The sequence below is a fragment of the Falco cherrug genome, unplaced genomic scaffold, assembly GCF_023634085.1.
Source record: "Falco cherrug isolate bFalChe1 unplaced genomic scaffold, bFalChe1.pri scaffold_41, whole genome shotgun sequence".
Taxonomy (NCBI): domain Eukaryota; kingdom Metazoa; phylum Chordata; class Aves; order Falconiformes; family Falconidae; genus Falco; species Falco cherrug.
In genome coordinates, this window is record NW_026599482.1 from 666,982 (window position 1) to 693,280 (window position 26,299).

A 26,299-nucleotide genomic window follows, 5' to 3' on the forward strand; every position below is an offset into this window, starting at 1 on the left:
ACATGCCAGCATGAAAATGAGCTTTTTGTGCAGAGCTTCCTGCGTGGGTTTGGGTTTCATTTGCTTAAAAAGCACAGAGCCAAAAACTTCAGGGTGATCTGGGGCCACTGGAGAGCCCTGAAAAAGGAGCAATTCTGGACCTGTCCAGCATGTGGAGTGCCCTGTTATACATCAGGACTTTGCAGAAGGATCCACAAGATGTTTCTTATTTAAAATGCAATTGGAGAAGGGAATGCTACACCAGCAGACTCATCTAGCTCCAAGTCATTGGGATGCCAGCTGCAGTGTGGTCTAACAAGCTTGCTCAAGCCCCTGACTAGACTTGACTGGCCTTCCTGAAGTCTGTCTTGCTGTTACTTCATCCTTGTTAAGAGTTTAAATAAAGTTGCTACGCTGCAGTTAAACACTGATGCTGTGGTAGGCATGCCCTAAGTGTGATGGAGCCTGAAAATTTGGGAAGCAAATCAAGCTCAAGTAACTACTCCAAACGGAAAGCAATAAAAGACAGCAACTCCTCCTTCCCTTCACAGATCCCCTACTTAAGAAAGAAAATCCTAATTCTTCTAACAGTCCCATTATAGGACTGAACTGCACCAATGATGACAGGCCTTTAAAAAAAAAAAAAAGATTGGCAAATCTATTGTCTCCTCTTAGAAGGCTTATTTGTAAATATGGCTAACCAGATCCTTTTCCTACAGTCTGCAGCAATATTTTTCCCTGAGATCGAGGAGTTAACACTCAAATACATCAGCCTATCTCAGACCCTGGAGGCAGACTAATGCACCATCTCTGCTAGAGCATTATCCCTACCATCCACTGTTTTCAGGTTCCTGTTAAAGATTAATGATCAAAGAGCAAACAGCTTTTGCTTTGACTAATTCTGATTCAAGCCTGAATCTCTGTTTAAGCAAAAGCAAACCAAGCGAGTGTTCATTTGTTTTGAGAACCACTGGTTCCCAGGAAAGAGGACAAATTTCTTTTTCTGTCTTCTGGGTAGTTGGTGTGGGCAGCTCTGTGCCTCAAAGGCTTTCCTGCCTCCATGGCACAGCAGCTGGGACCCGGCGGAGCACATAAACCCGTAAGACAGGTCCCTATCCTGCAAAGTGAGAAGATGTTAGGAAAAAAACATCCAGCATCATACCCAACTTTACCACAACTCTTTTACTGCCATTTCTGCTACTGCCGTTCCATTGGCTCCTCATTTGCACTCCACAGATGAAATCCTGATCCAGCAAAATCAACGAAAGCTTTGCTACTGACTTCTGCCAGACCTAGCTTTCAACTAGTAGCCTCTGGCTGTCACAAAACCTGTATCTTAACCCAGATACTGTTTCTGATTTCAGATATTTTCACAGCACAATTCTTCTAACCATTCAGCAATACACACATCTAACAGCCCACTTGAGCTCCTATTTCTGCTTACATCAAGTAGATAATGTTTTGAAATAGGCTGCAGCTTTCACCTACCCTCAGCCAAGTTCATACAGCTGTGGCCCATCAGTTCAAAGATAAATGAACTCAAGCTGCCAAGATGTGATTCTGGGTTAACAGGGGCAAAAATAAAGCTATGACCAAATGAGAAGGAAACATTAAGTTGTTTCGTATTTTGAAACTGATTAGGCATTTGTACAGAGAGACCCACTTAAGTCCTAGAACTAGGCATCCAGATCAGTCAGTACTGGCCCAAACAGCTCTCTCGCTCTCCCAAAATAATTACACCTTAACTCATCCCTGCTGGTAGTGTAAAAGTAGCTGTAAAAAAAATGGTGCTTGAAGTTGCCTCGTGGTGGTTCTCTGGGAAAGGAAATTTGGTTCACAAGCACCACCGCAGTCCAAGTCTGCATGTCTCAGGTGCTCAGAAGTTGGCAACAGCCCATCCCACAGCGATTCTACTGTGCCAGGCCAAGCTTTGCAATGTGTTGTTACTAGTCTGAGGTGAACTGTAAGACACACTATGGCTGTCTAAACCAGTAGTCCACCACAACACCCACTCCCCTGCCCTCAGTCCCAGTTTTCTTTTGAATGGAAAGCTGGAAGCATGGCAGGGAAGAGAAGGCAGACCATTACACATCCAGGCTGCATCCTGTCAAGCAACCAGGATGTGACTGCAGTGCGCATCTGGGCCTCTGAGCTGGAAAACGGTCCCACGACTCACAGTTCCAGTGTGCCTCTATGCCTCAAAGGTTGCTGTGAGCATGAAATTGCCCTGTGGCTGGCTATAAAGCCTGAACAACTGACTGTGTGAGACCCACCCCATTTTCCATTGGCATAGTGCTGTGCTGCTGCATTGACAAACTCACGGTGGGGGCTTGGGCATGTGATTTCTCCTATTGTTGTTGAGGAAACTTCCCTAGTTCAGATCTACAATGACCTCCAGCCCTTGCTGGCCAAGCTCAAGGTTACTGTGTTGCAGGAAATTCAGAGGTAGAGGCCAGCAGAACTAAAGGCACATCTAACAGCAGGAAAGCGAATTGGTAGTCATTATTATGTGTGACACCACTTGTATTCTCATACAGACTAAAGGCCACAAGTGAGACTGGGGGGAGGATTAATTCTCCTAGGTGCTGAACAAACCCAGAGTGACCCTCCACCCTCGCAGTTTACAGGTGTAAACCAGGCTTACGTAAAGGAAAATTTGTAAAGTTGCAGCATTTACTTGCTCGCTTTTTTTGCTCTGAATACTTTCACTTACTTAAAGACCAAAAACTTGAAAAGAGATCAAACCAAGAAAGGCTGGAGTCTGCAAGGAGCTGTGTGGATCAAGCCTACAAATTATGATTTTATAGAGTTAATCTGGTTTTGGGAGTGATGCAGACAATTATAAACAAATCAAGGCAAGAAGGAGAGAGGTAGGAAATAAATGTCAAAAGATCGTAACTTGGGTTATTAAGAGAAGTCTTCATGCATGCCCATGAAACCACAGACTGCATTCTCTCTTTAGATCAAGTAGGAGTCTCTAAGCAGACAAGAAAGAAAAATTTCTCCTACCGGAGCTCTGTCAATAAAGAAATGTCAATAAAGGTTCAGCTGATTAAAACAATTGCCCAACACAGAGGATAAAATGAATTTGACAGGGTGGTCTATTACTTCTTTCAGTGACAACCCTTCTCCTCTCAGTTACAAATAATTCCTTAGCTTTTCATTAGCTATGTTGGAGGCACGCATCCATTTAGTATTTGGAATTTTTCACATATAATTCCCTTCTGAATGATCAGTGTGTGTTTAAGATTTTACTAAAGGAATAGGGACAAATTCTGCTCTTTGAAAATTTGATGTAAATCTGAAGTATCTGCCCTAATATAGACTTACCCTTGTCGTTAAATCAGAGTAAATGAGAGGACACTTTGGCCTCGTGGTACCTAGCACAGGGCCAGGAATATAATACAAGAAAGGGTTACTTTCTAACTGCTTGTAAGATTTAAGTCAGACAAATAAATAATAATAGTAAGTCTTTGTTTCTGAAAGGAGATATTCAGTCTACCCAAAGCACCATCCAAGTCATTAAAGGATTCCCAGGTGCCAGTATTTGGAAAGGGTATTAGCTATTCAAACAGTTTAGGCAGAGGTCTCTGCTGTTCTCTCTCCTGGGTCATCTCAGATTTCCTCAATCTCTGCCCAGAACTGAGTACAGGCAGCAAAGAAAGGCTGGAAATTTCAGAGGAGTAACATTTTCTCCAGAACTAGACAGAACGTATTTTTCAGTCTTGCGGTAAAAAGGAGGAAACCCCTCCTTTATTAGCGCTAAGCAACTCCAAGGCTGGCAGGGTGAGGGCCATACAGTGCATGTGGAGGGACAGACTCTGCAGCAGATGCTGTGCAGGGAGCCCTCTTTTCCTCCCCTTTTCAGATATATTTTACCTGGTTCCACTCCATTACTGGGAAAAGAAACCACATGAAAGTATCAGCATGATGCAGCTGGGTTGTTCAAACAAAGCAATTCAGCAGCAGATTGGAGGAGTGAATCCACACAAAGGCAAAAGGCTTGCTGAGGAGATGACTGAGCTCCGCTGACAAAAGTCAGTGCCTCAGAGACAGGGATGCAAACACAGCAGAGAGGTCTCTGCGTGTTTGATGCTTGGAGGGTGCAGACAGTCATCTGAAGCCACCCACCCCACCTCAGCTGGTGTCTGGCTCCTGCACATTTTTAAAGATTAATAGTTCTAAGCAGGTGCCTGAGACTGAGCAGAAATTTCAGACTGGGAACTATTTTCCTGAGGAGGAAAAAAAAAATGGCAATCACTATAGAAAGTGACATGAAAAAAGGCCAGTGGTCTCTGACTATCCGGCAAAGGGAGGGATGCAGATATCTCCAATGGGAATAACCTCTGCCTAGATAAAAGCAAAGCTAACTAGAAGGAGCATGTTTTCTGAAAACGTCATCTTTAATTAATGAGATCTGCCTTGTTGATTACTCTGATCCCAGAGCTCCCCTGGATTCGCTTCCTTACTTCTGCTCTGGGCTCTCAGGCAGTAGGCCAGAAACACTTATCCCATCATCAGCTTGCCGCATGCTTTTCTCACGCATCACCCAGGTCTTTGTTGCCCCTGTGCTTAAATGGTTTACAGAGGTTCTGCCTGGAGCCATCTGCACACTGCAAACTTGTTGGGCTTTCTTCAAGGACAAGTTGACTAAACCTTGTTATACCAAGACTGTGCTTACTGATGGCTGCCGATTCATTCCTCTCTGTCATATGTAATCTTGGTCATGGCTCTGAAAAACCTAAATCGTTCAGGTCCCTGCCACTATAAGACATGCTCTTCCACCACTTTGCTGTAGCAACTGCAGCTTGTAGAGACAAGATGAGCGTCAGTCATAAAAACTGAACTTGCAATGACAAGGGATCATTGTCAGCAAGCTGCTTCCAGGGAATCACTAAAACAATTTGGCAGTATTTCATGCAGTGCCTGTCCTTGCTTAGGATGTCTAAAAACCCCTTTATTATATTGGAGTATATATTTGTGTATATATTAACTGCTAGTGCCGAGACACTAGGATGATGGGCAGCCTGAAATGCGGCTAATACCTATACCAATGCATTAAATCCTGCTGAAGCCTAATCACAGCCAGGACTACACTTACGTAGCAGTTTCTCACCGTCCTGTTTTGTCTTTCCCAGGGTTCCTCAACAGCATCCTCCTACTCAGACTGCTGGCAGTTTGACTGGCAGTATGGTGGCTGCAAGGTCAGAGGGCTGCATCTCACCCCTCTGGGTACCTGAAAAACACAAAGACAGACGTGTGTGTTCAGCTGCCAGCTAGAAGAATCACAGCTGCTCATGTGATGCCTGGGCAAGATGATATAATCAGCACATTAGTACTTCTTACCCCAGTAAACTCTTTACCTGTCCCCTGTGCCAAGAGCAGTCAGGAAGACAGAGGCTATTAGGGGAGTGATGAAAGATACGAAATGAACCTTAAAGACATAGAAAACTTCATGTCACAAAATGACAAAGCGCTTTGGCTCTTGTGCCTTCTTCCTGAGTAGGGCAGTATAACACATAATGTCTGCCCCGGATTACGCCAAAGAGAATCTCCAGGGAAGACTTGTCACAATCATCCCACAGATTCCTCTTTTATCTCAGCACAGCTGTTCCCATCCTGACCTACTAGCCTGATTCCTTGCTGCCTTCTTACTGAGATTGCTACTGCAGGGATTCGATTCCAGATGTGGAGGAACCCAGCCCACAGCACACGTTGTACCTTCACCCCTTCCTTTCCGAGTCTCCCAGTGACTGCACACAGCTAGCTCCGGTCTCAGTAATGGAGACAATGGCACTGGTCCCAGACAGGCCAAAAGACCCACATTCTTTGGGCAGCTTGTAGTCAAAGTATTCCCAGAGTTTTGCTGTATTCAGTATGATCTCCAAACAAGAGGAAAGCGTCTATATTATACCAGGTAGGGACACCCCTGGTCCCTTCCGTTCCTGTTAAACTGTTACTTGGCTGCAGTTCCTTACTTCATGCTCAGCACAGCTCAAGGCTTCATTTTGCAGCTCTTGAAGTTTGTCCAACTGTTCGTCACCCACAATCTCCTCCCCTTCTGTCAAGCAGCCACCTATCATGCCTTTCTTATTGAGAAAAACTGTACTTTTCCTTCTGGTTTCCTATCTTTTACTATCCTTACACAGTAATGACTTACATGCAGGAAAATGATTCAAAACCACACTGTTTCTGAAGCCAGACAGTCCAAACTTTTGAGTTAACTGGAAGGAAAACCAGACCTTATATTCAACACACCTGGGAGGAATAACCCCAATCTATTTCTTGGTGCATCAGAACCAACTGCAGCCTGTCCCCACCACACTGAAGTGACCTGGATGATGGATAGCAGTATAACTCGTGAGCAGTGTCAGTCTAATGGGTGCCCAGGACAGTGAAACAGTTTGTCCTGCAAGAGTATTTTGAGGGTAGCCTTCTTAATCTGTACCAGCAGAAATGCTGACATGGATTAATAACTATTTTTCTTTCTCTTGAGATCAGGTATACTACAGAATGCAAAGGAAGGTGAGCTAGCTTCCTCCTAAATCACTGAAAGTTTTTTCAAATGTTTTATAAAGCTGTGCAAGCATACAGGAGTCACTGTGCACTCAGCATTAACTTACAGGTACTTCAGGATTTTTAACTCTGATGCTGTAAACAGTTCTGTGAGCTTCAGTACCTTGCTCAAGATGAGCGGAAGGGAACCTGAGTTTGATTTCTCACCCAAAATGATGCCAGCTCTAAATGAGTGGAGCTGGGAGGAGCTAAAGCTGTTTGGCACACAGGTACACACATGTTCTGTGCAAAGGCAGGAGAGCTCAGTCCTCTGACTGGAGCTGCTGGGCATTGCTGGAGCATGGCACCTTCCCTCCCTGAAGCAGGTGTCCACGCAAAGCTGCCTAGCCAGCAGCCGGCTGAATGATGCCTGGTGCCTCTCTCCCCTCCTGGCTGCCCGAGTGCTGCTCCAGCCTGGGATGGCAACGGATGGGAGAAACTGCTTTCAAACTGTTTAATAACAGTGATGGTAACCTTTGACCTTAGTGAATAGCAGCACTTTTGACCTTTCATTTGTTAAATAATGCAACCACTTACTTCCTGATCCTTATCAGTGTTTAGTAATTGGGGTCAAGACAAAGCAAAGCAGAGTACAGTTACCCACCAGACTTCACTGAACCAGGAAGAATTTCCTTAAGCTATAGATTTCCTTTTTGATAATCTTCAATCAGGACTGGCAAAAACTAGACACTGGGTGGCTTAGAAGATCCATAACAGGCTAAAGAGCCTCTCAGCTGTTAGCAGCTGGTTTGAATCCAGCTGTGGTTGACAGTGGCAGAAAATCACTTAAGATCTCAGGTTGACTCTGACTGGTTTGCAGTTCTGTTTACTAGCCAGATAGCCATAGCATATTAACATGTGATTCTAGAGACATCAGTGATTAAATGAGCTCACAAAGCCTGAAAATGCCAATTCCCATAGAGAAAATCAGACTATGGCACAGTGGTAGGTGACAGCATGGACAAAAAGTTTGCAGTCACTCCTACATGTTCTGCCTGATTCGTGTCTAGGAGAGGTGGTTAATCTTCAGGAATCTGAGTCACTTTTTGTGTGGCGTACATAAAACTAATGGGTCAGATTGTGTGCTGCACAGCTCATTAAAGATTTCACGTGACAGATCAGCAGGTGACGATTGTTACAGGCAGCAGTTCCAGGATCACTGTTTTCCTTAGAAATGAACAGGAAACATATGAAAAAGAAACCCAAGAATTTATGATGTGACAATGGATTTAAATGTAAGTGCATACACATATATTTATTTATATAATGCACACATATAAAAGCTTCAACTTCCTGAAGATGTCAAACAAATTCTGTTTGTTTAAACAGCCACACAATCTCATTATTTATTGCATTTTGTATTAAGTCAGATTGCAGGGGCAGGGACTGTTTCATGGCTGTCTGTATGGGATTCAGCAAAATGAGCTCCCAAAGAGTGACAATCACAAAGAGTGAAAGCACAGAGTGCTGCTGTTTATAAACAAGCCACTTGATTATAGAAGTACACGAGCTAGGTAAGAACTGTAAAAAAAGACACCGCAAGTAGTGAGATTCAGAGGTTTGGATTTTTAATTTTTTTTTTTTTTTGCTGCCGTTCATGTAACAAATGAGGAAGGTGGAGCCCTTTGTGGTATCCTTTCTGGTGTAATTGTATGCCCTCCTGCTTTTGGACGTACATTTGGATTTGGGCCTCTTGAAATGGAGGCCATTGACCTAGGCAGGGCAGCCACCCCTAACCGCATCCCGAGCGGGCTGCTGCCCCTCAGGGCCGGGGCTGGCTCCCCACAGGCCCGGCACAGCCTGCCCTGCCTGCCCAGGAAGCCCGCAGTGCCCCAGGCCTGCGCACGGCCTCCGGGCCGCGGCCACCCCGCTCCCCTCAGCCCCGCACCGCGTGGGAACGGCTGCCGCCTCATGCCAGGCACTGAGGTACACCGGCCCCGCGTGGTTCCCGGCCCGCCCGGGCCCTCAGCCCCGGCACACCGGCCGCCTGCGCCCGCCGGCGCCACCGGGAAGGTGGGACCCGCCATTGCTGCGCATAGTTTATGTCAGCGGTTAGCACTTATAGCTGCAGTGAGTTCTCTAGATATAGGGTGTAACCAAATGGGCACAGAGGGTTGGTCTCAACTCAGTGCCCATTGCTCAGCTAGGACTGCACTTAGCATGGCGTGCAATGCACATCATTGATGACTGATGCCACCCATTTCCGGCAAGTCTTTGGTCTTCTGTGGAGTCCACTGAAGAAAGATTGTGATTTTTTCCTATGTTGTGGGCATTAGAGAAATGATATGATACTCTATGGTGTGAGGAACGTTAGCCTAGCTCACTCTATTAATGGTCGTCAATGGCTGTTTGCAGGTCTTTCTTTGATGGAGGCAAAAAAGTTAAGTTCCTATTTCCATTTCACTGAGCCTGTTAACCTGAAGAATAAAACCCTGCTGGAAAAGGCTGACCTCGACCCATCCACTGACTTTCTAGACTCTCTGGAGCATGATATCCCACAAGGTAAAGGTAGAAGAATCAACAGATGCAATGAAAGGGAAGGCAGTCTTGAGTAGTCTGGGAAATGCTGAGGTGACAGGATGCAGGTTACTATGGACTTTGGTATGCTTGTGAGGAGCTTCTGCAAATCTGTAAAGGAATTGTATCCTTTACTAAATATTGTACTTAATTCCCTTCTTAAGCAAATCTAAATGCTTACAGTGGTAGATGTAAGTGTACCAGAGCTGTTACATCCTCACAACAGATCTGACCACATCAGCAGTTAATAACCCCTCTGCCTGAGTGGCATATTGTCTCTTGACTTCTGTAAAGCCTGTGACAGCTGGTGTCCCTATGGGGAGAGATAACTCCACCAGTGATAGAGGGAATTTATGTGGTTTGAAGTATTGAAGAGACCTCTTGTCTCACCCAGTATTGCTGCTCTTTATCTAAATGGGCTCTCATTAACACTAAGCTGGTATCTCTGAGAGGCTGAATTCAAATGTTCCTTTGATAAACTGTGTTAGATGCTGCAGTGTGGAATAATCTGTATTCTAGTGGGATTACACTGGAAGCAGAAAGGAAGATGTGCCTACTGGAATATTTTCAGTTCACATCTCTATTGTTCTGCTGGACAACTGTTAAGTATATTTAAAGCTTCTTCCTCTGACAGGATATTTCTCTAAAGAGATGGGCATGATTTTTATTTGCTTCTAACTACCTTTTGCTGATTTGTTGCGTTTTTTTGGATTGGGCCAAGTGTTTTCATGGCCTGCTGTCTAGAAAGAACAGAAAGAAAGGTTCTTGGGTCATAGTCAGAACTTAAGTTTGCTATTTTATTCCTATCCTGGAGTAGCAGGATAGGATAGTAGGTGACCTGTGCCTGATGGATTTGGCTGGAAGGACAGTGAATTACCAGTGCTCTGACTTTCAGACTTTATGTGTGTGTGATTAGACAAGATACATATATATCTTGTCCAATCTTTCCTATGACTGAGAAGGAACCTAGTGAGCTCCTGCCTGAATTCTGAACATTTCTGACTGTTCAGAGCATAAACAGTGCTAAAATGTAAACCATTGTTCAACTTACTGGGAGTGTCCTTGCTGCAGTCGTTTTACAAAGGTGTAGTCTGGAGGGACTGCACATTTTTATGTATGCTGGCCCATTGAGCTGGCCCTTTTGACTCAAAAAGGAGTATTGCAAGGGAGATTAGGTCCTAGATACCTCCTAAGAAAATTTTAGCTGCAGTTTTGATGGTAGTTCAGGCATTGCTACTGTTTGCATTCCCTGCCCACCCTTTTTTTCCTAGGGTTTGTGGTAGGGAGACTTTTTAATTTTGTGAGGCCTGAAACCATAGAGCCACTGCAACAGGCGATAAATCTGGGGTGCTTTCTATGTTTCCACTAGAAAACAGGCACCAAGGGCTAAGATCCTGGAGACTAATTTGCATCACAGAGCTGGTTTTAGCCCCCTTCAGCTGTGATGAAGAATGGCACCTTTGAAAGATTACAGGTACAATTCTGCAGTGTTTCACATCTAGTTCAAGGGACCAGGCAACTGGCAGGTCATGCTGTGTGTTAGACATGAAGATGGCGGTTTTATTGAAGTCTTTAAATCAAATTTGACTTGTAGTCAAATTTTACACAGTGGCAGATAGAAAGTGAGGCTCAGCTGTGCCACTGTTGTGTTTGTCTTCCTGTCGCAACCTGCGGTCTGAGTAAGTGTGAACCTTTGCCCCGTTCCTGGGAGGTTGTTGCTGTTAGTGCAGATCTCTGTCTCCTCAAAAAAGTTAATTCTCAAAGACTACCTGAGCTCAAGTGCAACTGAGTGCTTCTTAATGGAAGAAAAGAAGATTCATCATGGTGCCTGTGCAGCTCTGGCTGCTCTGTTCTGCTCCTTTTTGGACTGAACCTGAGGACTGATGGAATGAGCTTGTCAGGTGAAGGAAGTAAGGCAGGAACTGGTTACAGGATCAGCAAGGCATGTAGCCTTTCTAATTGCACTCTATCACATGCAGATAGGAGCTCTGACATTAAAGAAAGATCAATCCACCCCCCTTTATCAAGCATTCAGGTTGCCTGAAGTACTGGTTGCTTGTGAAAATGTAGGGGGAAAAAAAAGAACAGGAGGTAGACACAGGCTTTCTGCTGACTTTATCTGCACGGCTCTGCCAATGTCCCTCACTCCAGGTTGCAAGGTACTCAAACTCTGGGTCTTGAATTACCCTCTTTCAATTCTGCCAGTTCATGTTGGTCCTGACCCAGCGCAGACAGTGCTCTTTCTATTTCCTGACATGTTGTTCATAGCTCTGGCCAATCCCCTCATTTTGACCCGAAGCTTTTCTTGTCTTTCTTGGCTAGATCCACTCTTGAACAGTTATTGTCAGAGCAGAAGTAGGAATTCCCAAATCTATTGACTCTAGAATTGTGACCGAAGCCAAAATCATCTCTGCCCTCAATAAATACACAAAAAATTGACCGGGTTGAGTAACATGTGAGTGATGCTCCCAGCGTGCATTAGGATTCTCCCTTAAAAGACCTAAAGAACAGGACTGAGAGATTAAGGGCTGATTTTAACCTGTCTAAAAGTAACAACTCTTTTGGAATAGTTTTCTTTATTAATTGGAAACTGAACATCTGTGGTGGCTGTCAAGGGTGTAACTGTCATCAAATGTATGGGGTGTCATAATAGGAGAGCAGAGGTGTCTTACAGAATGGAAAATTGGAGGCAGAGAGAACATTTTATATGACAGCTGAGGGGTGGGAAGAAAGGAAGTTAAACCAGACTGAATAAAGGAAACAACGGTAAAAGCAGAGAGTTTAGTGCAAGATTGAGGAACCTGGAGTTTTGTAACAAAACTGTCTGCCACCCTCATCTTTATCAGTGATATCTGTGGTGATTGCAGGTTCCAGATTCTGTCCGTGTGTCTGTCTATTGGGTTATTTGTGCACTTCAAGTGTTCAGACTATGTTGCTGCTCCTCCCCTAATCATACTGTGAGTCTGTCTGGTTTTTCTTGGTGTCTCAGCTCCCAGAGACAAGTGACTGTGTAAATTAGATTTTACTTTAAAAATACATTTTTGTAAATGATTGTAGAGAAAAGTGGGAGAATGCAAACCCTGTCTCAAAAGCAAATTCAATTGGCTTATCCCCTCTAAAGTCGCCAGCTCTCTGAGCCAAACTCATGAATTTGAGTGGCCTGACTCATGATTTTTGAACATGGAGGGGTTGTGATACTGATCTTCTGTCACCACAGTATCAGATCATGTAATGCTTCTTTCTGATCCAAGTGGCCAGCTGGCCATAATGTTGCATGCTGGGATCTGTAGGTTTTGCTGGCCATATGTCTGCATTAAAGATAAGCTTGTTTGCTCTAGTCTAAGCAGACAATCTGCTCAACTTTATGCACAATTAGATATAGCCTTTCAGCTGCTGGCAGATTGCCAGTGTGGTCCTTTCTGTTGCGTGGAGTTTGGCACCCTGGGTGGTAGCATGTCAGGATCTAGAGTTGTGGCAGTTTTACATGTGCTTGTAGGTAATGGAATGGTGAAAAAATAGCAGAAATTCCTAGCATGCCTACAGCATTTTCACTTGATGACCTAATGTTGCATAGGTATGAAATAATGGTCACCTGTCAAGCATTGACATGATGGGAAAAGTGAAAATGGAGGGGGAAGGATGATTTTACTGTCACCATAGTATCAGATCAGGCTATGCTACATTCTGCAAGGACAAATGAAAGGGGATGGGAGAAAGCCTAAGGTACTAGCATAGACTGGAAAGCTTGGGAGGAAGTAAAACAGGGGATGCAGAATTCAGGTCTTTGGTGCTTTCAAAGTACAGTTCAGAAAAGCAATAAATTGACTCTGAGTTTTGTTACAGATTGCTGACTCAGATCACTTTGATATGGAGATAAGGGACACCAACAGGTTAAAAAACTGATGCAGTTAAAAACTGATGCGGGAGGGGAGGCATGTTGGAGGCAAAAGAAAAGAAAAATGTGGATAGGAAAAGATATGAGTGGAAACAGGATTTATAAAAGAAGACTTTATTCACAAGTCATGACTCCCAGTCAATAAAGAGCTGCTTCTGGCTGAAAGCCTACCACAGTTCACTGGTGGAATAAGGGTAGGAATTAGAATTTAAAAAGCAATATAAAAGAAATACAGAAAGTTGGGAACAATTAATGATTGATATAATTTGGAATTTATATTGAGTAGAAAATGACAAGGAAGCCAGGATAACCTGCAGTAGTCCCTGACAACTATAAGGAGGACTTTTTCAACTATATTGATAGGAGAAGAAAGCATAGTAATGGTACTGGAAACTGTCACTAAATGGTGAAGGTAAAAAGGCTGATAAGAAATGTGGAAGAGCAGAAATGCTCAATTTTTTTTTCTGGTTTGTTTTGGGGAAGAATAAGGACTCACATGAAATGAAGACAATAAAATACTCTTTCAGACAGTTTTCAGACTGTTTGCTATGGGAGGGTAGTTAGACAACCTTTACTGTGTGTCAAAAAATGAAAATGGCTGAGCCAGGTAAGTTACTGCTGAAATCATTATCTCAGGAGACTTGTGGCATACTTACGATGTTAACCTTTAATAAATCCCAGCATTGCAGAAATATTCCCCTAAACTTATCTTAATTAGTAGTTGTGATTTAGAAATCACTGAATGGGCATATTTCTGGAGAGGGTCAGAAGGGGATTCAGCTGGGACTAGTGCCAGTACTGGTATTCTTCAACTTATTTATAAATGATCTAGGAGTAAAGAATTGGTGGAGAGGCAAATAATGACAAGGGCAGGACAGCTACAGAGATCTGGTAAACTGGGCTTGCTTAAAGAAAGTACATTTTGATGTAGCTACTTGCAAAGTCACAGACCTAAGAGCAGGGACTGGAAGCCAGACGGTGAGTTGTATTCTGGAAGCTGTGGCTCTGAAAGGAAATCCAGGCACAACCCACTGAACATCAGCTCCCAGTCTGATCCTGAAACTTAAAAGGCTAATTTGATCTGTAGATTTATAAACAAGGGTGTAGCAAATAGGAACAGGGAGGTGATTTTTTTTCTGCGCAGGCTGTTAGTGGAATCAGGACTGGATTACTGCACATGGCAAAACTGGAGAGTTACAGAAAAGAGCCACAAAAGGATTCAAGGGCTGGTGAGAGACATAAACAGTTCAATCTGTTTATCTTGCAGGAAAGAACATGAGAATGACTGTATTACACTGTGTAAATACTCCATGGAGTTTAAGTATTGATTATTGAAGATCTATTTAGTATAGCAGAGACAGGCGTAACAGGAATCAGCAGCTGAATATTATAGCCAGAAAAATGAAAATGAGAAACTAGGTACAAATTTTAACAGTAAAATTACTACCGGCTAACAAGGATAATGGAGGAATTCGTGTCTCTTGGTATCTTAGCATCATTCCGGATGTCTTCCTGGGAATTGTGTTTTAGCCAAAGGCAAATCTAAGTTGCTAGTCCCAGACATGAGTAACTGAGTTAAGTTTAATGTAGGAGTACAGAACAGGTGATTTCCTGATATGCCTGGCTGTAAACTTGATGACAGCCATAGAGGGTGATTTTTAGTTTGGGCTTCTTCATTGTCAGTGACATTAACGCAAAGGTGGCAATGTGCTCCTGAGACAGCGACTCTAAGCACAGGACTCTCAGTACAGCTGGCTTTACACTCTGAGCTATGACACACGAAGGCTCAAAAGAGGACTGAGGAGATTCCTGACATTGCCATGCATTGTGTAGGGTAGACTGGGGAGCTGAGACCTCTCAGATGTAATTGCTCTGGCTCTGTTATGCTGGGATTTCGTAGCGTCATTCTAAACGGGTATACAGTGGCAGGGTGGATCATAGTGGGTCTTGTCTAGTTGCTGTTTCATGATTCAGCCAGAGAAGTGCCTAGAGAGAAGATCGTTTACCATTTTGACTGCGGAAGAAGTGACAGCCACTCAGTCTGTAGCTCCGTTTCTTCACCTGAAAGTGCAGTGATTTTGAGGCATTCCTTACACAGCATTGCAGACAATGGGATTTGTGGCTGTTTCCTTGGCTGAATACTTTGGGCACTAGCCTTTCTGCAAACTTGCTGAACAGTAGCCTGGGTTAGAACACTCATAACCTCCTGTTCTCTGAGCTTCATTGGCACGCTTTTTACTGGTTTAGCAACAGCTGGTGCTTAATGGGCCCTTGAAGATAGAGAGGCTGCGTTTCTAAGAGGAGGTAATTTCCTTTGGCCACTCTCAAGGCCCATTTTGGTAGCTCCATCTTGGTTGCCCCAAAAGTCCAGGTGCTGGAAGTAAGGTGGCCAGGAGGTATGAACCTGCTTTATCTCCATGCATTAACACAGCTAATTAACTCCCTTTCGACCCACCCTCCAGGCGATTAATCCTCTATCAGCCTAGTCTCCAGCCACTTGAAGAGTCTGTGTCTGCAGAGGTATTTACAACCCCCAGCTAGCTAGCAGAGAGCAAGCCTGCCCGTTATCAGGGCTCTAAGGCAAATGGCTATCTCCCCAGTGGCCTTGCAAAATCCAGCAGTGCTATGCTGTGCTGGCCACCTACTTTCACCCAGCCTCCCTTCTCCGCTAACATTTCACAGATGTGACCTGAGCCCTCCCCTTTCATTGCTTAACAATAAGCAGCACCTCCCCAGCTCTGTGAAAACTGAGAGCAAAAGCAAAAGCACTTTACTTCTTAGCCTGCCAAGAGCCACACGGGGACACGGCTTTTCAAGCTGTCTTGCTGAAATTCAAACTAAAAGACCCATAATGAATGAGAGGGTAGTGCTTCATATTAGCAAGGATAAAAAGAGGTAGCCAAAACATAGAACAAAACTCCTAGTGTGGCTCACAGCTATCCTCATTCCTGGTTAGGAGAGGTGATCTGTAGGTCTGGTAAATGTGTGAAACTGAGCTACAGCATCCCATGGAGTTACCTGACATTTATAGAAGCGTTTTTGACAAACTTCATAACACAGTAGTACAGAAGGAGTAAAACAGATTAGCGTGCATCAGAACAGTCGGCTTTTGGATGTAAAAATCGAACCAGTTAGCTCAGTGGGCTATTACTTAAAGCATTGGTACCTGAAGTTCTCTGTTAAAACTGAAGTCATCCATCCCTAGAAATAGTTCCAGGCTGGCCGTAGCTGCTGCTTTCCAGCAGGGCGCACTGTGGTCCAGGCGTTGTCAGTGCTGAGCACAGAAAAGGAGACTATAGAAAAGCAAAACGAGAAAGCACCGAGAGCAGCATCAAATTGAGGAGAAGGTATGGCCTGAGTTTCCAGGCTGTGTGTGGTATATTGACCTTCTGAACTGTAGGTATGGAGAAGCTACTCTGTCCCTTCCAAGCTTAGGCAATTTCTGGAATGGTCCTGGGGCTTTTCAATAGCTTTCTTCGCACCCTTAGTGATTACAGGCATGCAATGGATGTACACAAATACGTAAGCATGTCTCCTACATCCTTCAAAAGTAGAGACACTCTTCATGTTTTTGGACTGAGGAGCCTTTAAAGGCTGTTAAGGCTACGCCTGCAGCGACCCAAGAGCATTGCCTGGGAGCAATACAAGATGCTGTCCCTCTTACAAGCTGGGGTGCTGCCAGCTCAGGAGTTCAAGATCAGACTGGAACCTCTCCTGCTATGTTGCCACGTGAGGACTCCAGAGCCAGCTGGTATTATAGCTTTTGACTGGCTGTCTGTGGTCTGCTTTGATTTCTGGAAAGGAGTCTGTTTTCCTTGGGCTCTGTGTCCATGGGTAATAAAGCCGTGCATTCACTGCTTTTGGGTCCTAGGTCTGTATCACCGCAGGGGTCTTGCTTAGTCAGAGACCTTGGATGAGTTTATACTGGAGCAGGGCTGCCCATCAACCGAGAGCTGTGGTGGAATCCTTCACTCTCCTGACTGCTGCAGTGAAAGGAGGAGGACAGAAGCAGAGTCTTCCGTAGCAACTTTCCAGGGATTGTATTTGAGTTTTTTCCTTCTCAGTAAAAGAAATCATGGCCCACCCTGTCTCCATTTCAGCTCCTGGTTCATTGGACATGAAAAGGAGATGAACTTCTTGCTGAACTGATGGGAAATGCGGGTGAAGCCTCTTAGAACCAGAAGTTGTAGTTTTATCACCACATCGGTCAGCCTTGGCCTAGCCCTTTCTCTAGGGAATGATGAAAAATAACTTGCAGGGGAAAGCCCAGGGCAGTCTGTATGTCACTGAAGTCACAACAAGGTCAGCTTTTGCTAGGAGTGATCTATTTCTGAGTGGCAGCTCCTGCCTGTGCAGCAGCTGGCATTGGTGCCAGCCCTGTTTATAGCTTTGCTTTGCTGTTTGCTGCCCCTTTGGCCATAGAACATTTGCAGGGAGGAAGTAATGGGCGTTGTCTTGCTTTACTGTATGCAAATGTCATATAGATTGAAATTCTGCATGCTGAATGGGTGCGTGGCTGTGTGTAGAGGGAAAAGGATGAGACAGTTCATCTATGGGTATATTTGTATGGCAGTTGTGCTGTGCAGGTTGTGCTGTGCAGAGACAGCTAAGATATCCCAGGCATTAGAAGACACTTAGCCATCTTTAGTGTTCAGAATTAGCTTGAATATCAACACAACTGCACTGTGCTGTGTGGATACGCTCAGTGTGACAGTCTTCTCAGAAACTGGTAAGCTCTTCAGGTAATTCGGGCCAGAATTTAGTATCTAGTTCAGTATGAGAATATCAACAGTTAATAATCCATGCCATCTGTTCCTCACCCTAAGCCCTTTTAACTAGTCCTGCTAATTTGATGATGAGGTAAGTACAACTGGGGGACTGACAGGGCTTGTAGCCTTGCCCCTCCTGCAGGAGAGAGAATTGGATGTCCTCTAAGCATTCGATGGGTTTTGAATCCCAGCATCGACTGCTTTGTGTTCTCTCAGAATTCAGAGATCGATGTGAGGTTCTTTGCCCCTAATCCAGCCCCCGTTCATCATTATCACCTCCTCAAAGTGGCCAGTGCTTTGTTATCAGGAGAGGCAAAATCTTACAAGGTGGCCATAATCTCCTCTGAGAGTCAGACAGATACTCTCCGTGGGTAAGAAAGTGACAGTGACTGAAAGCTCTAGGGGGAAGCAGGCTAGAACAAAGCTGTCCATTGCATCCTTTCATCAAACTGTTAATCTTTCTTTCAAAGACATCACATTTGTTTGGTGACAAAAGCCCCAAAGAAGCTGAATTGAGCCTGAAATCCTGTAGCAAGATTTAGAGGAAGCGTCTTTCATTCAGAGCAGGGAGGGGCGAGAGTCCTTCGTTTTCTTCCTACCAACCAATGGGCTCACAGAAGCCCACGAAGGTGACGGATTAATGCAGGGGCTCCCCAGGTAGATGCTACGTGACTCATGCCACGCTCCAAAAACGATTCCACAGCGACCAGCTGAACAAGAAATACGGAGTGTGACAAGATCCAGCATAAACTTGTGCTTTGGAAGGAGGGTGCTTTGCCTCTCTGAGAGATTTGTAAATTTACTACAGAAGACCCAAGATACAATGATCAGTATTACAGTTGTCAGAATCCAAATAGCACAGATTTTAACCAGTTTTTCTACTCCTAAGTTTTGATTGTATATTGTCTTGCTGTTTCCTCTAGTGCACAGCCCTGTTCCAAATCTTTGTTCTGGATGCTTTCTGTGCAAAGTCTGCATCTTTTTCTCAAGGACAACAACAAAAGTTAAAAGGATTCTAGCTCTATTCTAATTATCAGGTGGATTTAGGACTTAAGGGCAAACTAACTGGGCTATAAGGGAGGCTGTAATTTGATGTGTGTTACTTCTGTGCTAGCTTTTTCAATCTTTCCCATCCTTTGCTGCTCATTTATGTCTGTGTATTGTCCCTTCTTTTGTGTTGGCATTGCTGGCTGTGCAGCCAGATTTCAGCTGGAAAAATAACTTTATTTTTGGCTAAACTATTTTTCAGCCAGATCGTTCCCTGACCTGGTTCACTGAGCAGTAAATAAACACTTTTGTGGTCTCTGTGATGGAAGAGTGATGAGGAGGGGAATAAGGGTTTGGGGGCAGAGCCTGCTTAACCGGATTAAGCAGCACTGTTGTCAGATGTCTAAGTACGGCCTCATTTCAGCCAGTACTTGGAGGCTTCTGAATACTGTGCTCCTGGGACAACATTGCAATGCCTGGGTCTTCCTTGTCAGCAGGAAACAGGTACTTTGTGCGTAAATGGAAGGCCCAGGGCTGTCTTAATCATTTGTGCTGCAGAGGCATCCCCAGTGGGAGAGGATAATGGAGAGAAAAACCCTCTGAAGCGAGACCATTTTACTTTGAGGTTTGGGCATGGTTGTATTTGTGTGTCAAAGATGTGGCAGGCATTAGGACCACGCAAGAGCCACTTGGAAGCATCTGACTGTTTGTAAACTGTGCTTTCCTGGCTCTGGAGGCTTTTAAAAATAGTACCGAACCTGCAACCAGTCTGTGTTTTTGTTTAATTATTATGAAATAGTTATATGGGGAATTGGAAATATTGACAGCAGTGTTAACGTATGGGGTGCAAGTGGTGTGTCAAGCAAATGAAAGAGATTTAGTTTGTAGCCAGTAAGTGGCATGAAGGAGTCTGAGCCCCACATATAAGAGCGTTTGGATGTGTGTCCTTATGGCTGGTAGGCTGTGTGTCAAATGTCTGTGCAGCAAAATTTCCTTACAGCTGCTCTGCTTTGCAATTTGTCTTTGTTTCCTATCGACAGCAAATTAGAAGTAGGAAGCTCTTTGCAGTGCTAGATTTTCTGTTGGAGGGAAATGGAAGCTAAATCCCATGGGTGTAGTGTAGCTTTGTCAGAGCTAAGTGCCTGGGGTCACGCAGCCAAGCAGTGGCTGCTTTTGCAAAGGGAAGCGGTTATGTTACCCCTCTGTGGGTGTTAATATTTGTGCTATAACTCCATACTTCACCCTCACTCAGAACTGAACTGCAGCAAGGTAGGTTATAACCTGCTCATGTGGCAGCATATTGCGTTAATGGTAAGAGCAACCATGCTGACGCTGCTTTTCCCTTGAGACATTTTCTCCTTTGAAGAGGAATTGATAATGTCACTTTTATGACCCTCTGTGAGCTTTTGCGACATGGAGCCTCTCTATCAGCCTGTCTAGCTCTTAAAGCTGTTTCTTCTCAAGCTTGTACTGAAACGAGGCATTGCTGAATCACCTCCGAAGCAGCAATGTTATGAGAGGTCATACTGAAAGTGGACCAGTTCCCACAGGAAAGTTCTGCAAACAACCTTCTTAAAAGGCTTTTGTTTAAAAGCTAATGTCTCACGCACACTGTTGCCTCTGTGAGTTAGAAGATTCAGCCCATAGCTGAGACAGACATGGGGGATGAGACAGGGATTTCTATTGGCAACTGGAAAGGAAGAAGAAGCTGAGAAGTAGGCTGACTTTTGAAATTCAGCTCTGGTGTCCTGGCAGCTGTTGAAGTGCCATAAAAAAGGCAGTGGTTTAACACTGGGTGAGCATCAGAATCTTCAAAGCACTTTCTTGTTTGGGAAAGATGTAAGGAACTCCTCAGAATTCCTGTCTGCGTTTGGAGGGGTGGAGGCTGCAGCCTGCTCTAAAGAGGGAATAGGAAGCTCCAGATCTTCATCCAGCGGATATTTTTCCCATGCTCTTTCCTCCCACACAGCAGCTCCCTCCCTTCCCTTCTGGAGCAGCAACAGGCAATAGTTTCAACACAGACAGTGCTTGGCTTCCTTAGGTTTGCTGGGTGCAGCTTCAGAATTAATTTGCTCTTTTAAAAAAATGTATTTTGAAGAATGGAAATCTTACCAGAGCGGTGTTACTGTTAGAAATCTCTGGTGTGAGAGCAATGACCTCTGGTTCCCTGTACCTTAGCAAGCATGATGAGTGAAGTTAACTCTGCTGTCCGATTTAGGGATAACATAGGCTACAGCTCACACGTAGATGCAAGTAAAAATCAGTATTTAACTCTAGGAAAGCCAGCTTTTACTTGCTGTCTCTTAGTTCTATTTGTATTCCCTCCAATGCAAATAATAGTTCGTAAATTTTTTTTCCTGACAACTTTTATCTAGGAGTCTTGGTGTACCTTACAGACTGATGCTCTGAGTTTCTCAGCCTCCCAGCAAGAGACATGTTGTCTGACACAGGGGCAATGAACAGTACGGGGACTGCCATGGGGTATTCTGAGCCAGTATTAGAAAGGATTTGAACCCAGCATCCCACTCCTGCATTTTTATAGTAATAGAGACCTACAGCTACCTATGCAATGATTTTACTCCAAGAACCATTTGTAATAGCAGGGAGGTTTAAAAGAAAAGAAAAAGGATAAAAGAAAAAAAAAAGGATAAAAACAGCATTTCATTTTTGCAGTTCTCAGCTCTTTTTATATTTTATTATGAAATGCATTTCTAAGGCATTTTCTTGAAGGAGGAAAGAAGGCATATTCATTTTAAGCTATTATTTCGTGCTGTTCATTAGCTTCTGATTAAAGTACTTTTAGAGTGGTTTATGACATCATTATTTCAAACTCCTACAAGAAAGGTGGGCCTGAAAAAGCATTTTTTATTAATATAGTGAGATTTGAGCTGTTATGGAAGAGAACACAATTGTCTTGAAGCTTTCAAGGAGAATAACTTGCTCCGTGTCTCATGAGTTCAAATAATTTTGTCTTCTGGACCATCTCCTCAAATGCTGCTAACGTGGTGAGGTATGGGAAAAAACAGACTGAGATAATGGGCTCTAAAAGGACCAAAATAAGTGGTTAGGTTTCACAACTTTAATGTGCTGCCTCCTTAGAAGGCAAACACCAGCACTGTGTATCAGTGCAGTTTCTGAATTGATTTTGTCTGTTGCAAAGGTCCAGCCTGGAAAAGTATACTGAATAGATCACCTTTGATTGCTGTGTTAGAAATATGTCCCCAGTGATGTGGTTAGTAAAAGGTAGAAGGTGGCATGGCTGCTGCTTTTTTGGCTCTGCAGAATAAAGAGCAGCTCTATGACTAATTCTTGCTGAAAACAGGATCTGAGTGAAAATGACATTACAGTTTCAGACAGTTTCATGTAATTTTTTTCCTGTCTTCAATGAGTGTTGTGTCAGTCCAGGTGGGATTGCCCTGAAGTAACCTGCTTGTTTTGTTTAGGTCCTTATTTCACAGGAAGACTTATGAAGCATCAGCAAAACTTTATTGTCCCTATTTGCATAGAATTAGATGCAGAATCAAGTATCAGAGAAGAGCTAGAAAGCTGTAACAATTTAATATTCCCCAAAGGTCTCACATTTATGAAATGACAAATCTGAGCCCTTTGGGAGTTTGCAGCTTGGACAGACAGTAGGGAAATGAAACAGCTGCACATCACAGCCTTTGGAGATCAAGCATAAAAGTGAATGGAGCTGTCTTCAATTACTTCTGTCCATTTCTGCCAGGTGTGAAGGTACATGGGACGTTCCTTTGATCAGCAGAGTTAACTGCTGATGAATACTCTGCAGAGATAGATAAGCCTGTGTGACACTATGGATCCACGTACTGTATTGCCCCAGAGCATAGATAAGGGGATTAAATCAAGTTGAACTGTATTTACTCTAGCTTTTCTCTGAATTTGTCCAGCAAAAAGGAGTCTGAATCCAGATATAGTTCATGAGAGCATTAATATACCTGTTTTCCTTCTCACCTTTCCCACTTGTCATGCTCCAGGCATTTCTTTTTGTTCTTTGTAAATAGTTTTGGGCAGAGGATTCATCTGTGTACATGAACACACACACACACACACACAAGCTATCACATGTACCCAGGCTGCTGGATGCTTCCAGTATGTTGGGAGACATTTAGCAAACCAGATAATCCCTAGAGGCTCTCACCACCCAGCAAGGCAAGGCACAGTCCTATTCTTGACAGACTTGCTTCTCAGAGGACTGGTCCTAAATCAAAGACAATGAGAGTTCCTCGTTCCATTAGCTTTTTGTCAGAGAAACTCTTTCAAAAGTTTACAGTCACCCCCCTGCAAACCAATGTGTAAAGCCGCAGCAAGAACCACCAGTACGTGATAAAGGGCTTGCAGATCATTTCTGCAAGCGCAAGCTGCAAGAACCCTGCACTGAAAGCAGAGTCAGTGTTCAAAGGAGAAATGGAAGAAGTTATTTGTCACATATTCAGACCTATTTGCTTGCCACTTGTTGCTCAACTCCCCTATGCATAGTCTAGCTACCGCCACGAGCAAATGGTGAAAATTTTTAGAGGCAAAGTTCAATAAACTGTTTGAAAGCTTGTCCTTTGACAGCAGATGGCTGTAGTGCTTCAGCCACTGGATGATCTGGCTTGTCATGAAACGTTCTTCACCTGGGTTTCCATGCTATCCAAGTAGTGAAGTTTCTTAAGAACATGCAGATTTTGTCAGAGACCCAGTCAGTTAGAATTTGTAATCCCAGTGGCTGAACCATTAATATGTGGTTTTACTCCAGCTATGACCAAGGTCCAGTTCAGTTTGTGTCCACATGAGTAGCACTGGAGAGACTGCATGGGAGACTGGGGTTGCCTTGTCTGTGAAACCACTGTGTGTGAAGACACTAGCTCATGCTTTAACTAGGACGTGTGCAAGGAATGTCACAGTGCAAGGAAGATGGCACACACCTGTACTGATCCTGCTCTGTATGAAGTAGCGCTTTGCTTTACCGAGATTCCAGCTGTTTCTCTTTAGTGGCAACATGGAGCTGAGTGAGTCAGAAGTAAGCTCTCCGGTATGGAAATCTCCCGAGTCCTTAAAAGAATGTGAATGTCTCTTTTGTACTTCTATCCTGCAGCCAGAGTCACTTTGTTAGAAAGTTCAGTGACTGCCATGGAAGGCAGGTGTTGCTGTCCATTTAGTTCCATGTTTGCACGTAACTGAAGAGGGTACTTTGAAAGGTAACAGATCAAAGACGACACGGTGCATATTATGATATAACCAACCTGTGGAACTTGCTACTGAAGGAGACAGGGGAAACAGTGGTGCCCAAGAAACTTTTGAAAAGTACAGAAATACAAAGAGAAGAGGGAGGTAACAGGTGAGCAGCAGAACTCACGACACCTGGTTTTACAGGGCTTTGAATTGCGGTGTTCCTTTCTGATTCTGCAGCCACCATATATATTGTTTCCTCTCAGCCTCCCCCCCCCCCCCCCATCGAGCCCTCAACTACTGCAGTTTGCCATGAACTGCTTCAGAGACTACATGTACCGCAAGTGAGTGTGCAAGAGCCCAAAGCTACAAGCACTGATTGCCCAGATAGCTGCTGCCGGCGAGCCAAACAGCCTGTGCTTCCCCACAGCTGCTGGCAGATAAACAAATAGCTTCAGGAGCTGCAGGCGACCCTTGGGCCGTGTCCTGTGGAGACCTGTTGTAGGAACCTGTGGTGTTAAAACACTTCAACCCTTTGTCGGATGCCACTAAAATTGGCCAAGAGTCAGAAGTGAGTGGGAAGGGGAGGACTGGCAGCTGACAGCAATCACAGAAGCCCTTCCCCAGGCTAACCATGACATAAGTAAGCATGAGTCACAGCATAAATTGATGAGCCTAAAATTATCTACAAGGATGAATACCGTCTAACTGTCCCAACACATTATGGGCTTTCTGCTTACTCTGGAATTGGCAGATTTTGACTTTGGGTGCAGACAGCCTGACCGCTTGACTCCAGGCCTGTAGTAGTATGACAGCTCCAACTGCACTTTTTTATTTGGGCCTGCTGCTTTTGCTTTTAGATGAAGATTCAGCAGGAACCTTCTTCCTTACATTGTAGCCTCTAGGCGTTACTGATTTGGTGCTGAAGCTGGTATTTTCTTCTTTTGGCAGCTCCTTGCCCTCTGGCATTGAATCCAGGCTGATGCTCCAGCCCCCTCCCCTCCTGTGTTGTTCCCAGGCTGTTGTGTCAGATGCAAAACAAACACTCAGTGGCTCAGAGCTCCTTGCATCCAGGAGAAATTGCATTTTCACACTGGCTCTGAACCTCCTCCGCAGAGCCAAAGCAAAATCAATGCGGAAACTAATCCCTTTGCCCCTACCACGCACATCCTCTTCAATGATGGAGCCAGGAAAGACTGAAGAGAATTAACCTTTTCTGCAAAATTCTCTGAGCTAAGAAATACCCTGCTTTTCGTGCTCTCTTCCTCTTTCCCAGTTGCTGCATCAGGGAAACCAGTCTTCTCTGGAGCTGAAGTGTCTTCTTCCTCTTCTCACTACTAATGCTACAAGTTTATTTTAAAAATAAATTCCATACTATGCAGGATTGCTATAGCTAGTCTTGGCTCTCTATAGCTAGTAGCTAGACCAAGTAGGTGGCAGCTTGGTAGAGTAACTGCCGCCCGCTCAGAAGCATCCAAGAATAGCTCTAGCCTCTCCTAGGGATCAAGTATACAAGTCTGGAGCTCCAGGGGTCCCTTCCTGTGACGCATATGGCGTTACTATCATAGCCATGGAATATGCTACTCTGTGAAGCTAGACACAGACATCTGGAATTGAGGGCAGCCTGTAACGCTGAACTGACAAAAGATAAAAAGGTATCAAGGTTTCTGGTCTCCCTCACTTCCCTTTTCTCAGGTGTCACAAACTCCAGTGCAGCCTTGTGCACTGTTAACTGGTCAGGCAGAACGCACTGCAGCCCCCCTCTCAGCTTAGGGACAGCTTGCTCCAGGAATGCTGCCTCTTTCTCCCTTCCAGGGACTGCACTTGTGACATACTGACAAATGGCATTTTCTTGCACAGGCTCCTGGACTGTCCAGCTAGAGAAGGGAGGCACTGTGGTGGTGCTGCGGAGCCTGCTGCGGCTGGGACTGATGTTCTACCATGTCCCAATGACCGAGCAGTACGGCTATGTCTGCTTCGGCACTGGCGAGAAGAACTTGGATCTGCCCTTCATGCTGTGACTCGCCTGTCTGGGATGAGGGCTCGAGAACATTTAGATTTTATACTTAGGAGACTTTTGTTTACTGCTTGTTCTAATAAATATGTGAAACCTCTGCACTTTGAGCAAGATTCTTTTGTGCCTGGATTCTGGCCCCAGTTCTTTTCTTAGGACTTTGCTGTGTGCGATCCTCTTTCAGCTCCAGGTTGAATTCCCTGTTATGTGTCACTGAAGATCCTTTAGATACTGACAGATGGCATTTTCTTCCACGATGGGTGAAGCCCCAGGTTAGAAATCAAACCTAGGCCATCTGGTTACACGTGCTTACACAACCATGACACTTCCTTGACACCATGCTTACACAAAAACTAATTTGGAGACAGCATGAATGAATGCCTACTATCACCCATGAACGACAAACAGAAC

The 26,299-nt window shown here is 44.4% G+C and overlaps 1 protein-coding gene across 1 annotated transcript; it reads left to right on the forward strand.

The window, feature by feature from the left end:
* The first annotated feature begins 8,888 nt into the window (after nt 1-8,888).
* Nucleotides 8,889-25,988, forward strand: LOC129735157 (radial spoke head protein 9 homolog). Its single transcript, XM_055700516.1, has 2 exons — nt 8,889-9,036; nt 25,735-25,988. Exons 1-2 carry the CDS (start codon nt 8,901-8,903, stop codon nt 25,893-25,895), a joined length of 297 nt encoding a protein of 98 aa, XP_055556491.1. The 5' UTR covers nt 8,889-8,900; the 3' UTR covers nt 25,896-25,988.
* The last annotated feature ends 311 nt before the right edge of the window (nt 25,989-26,299 follow it).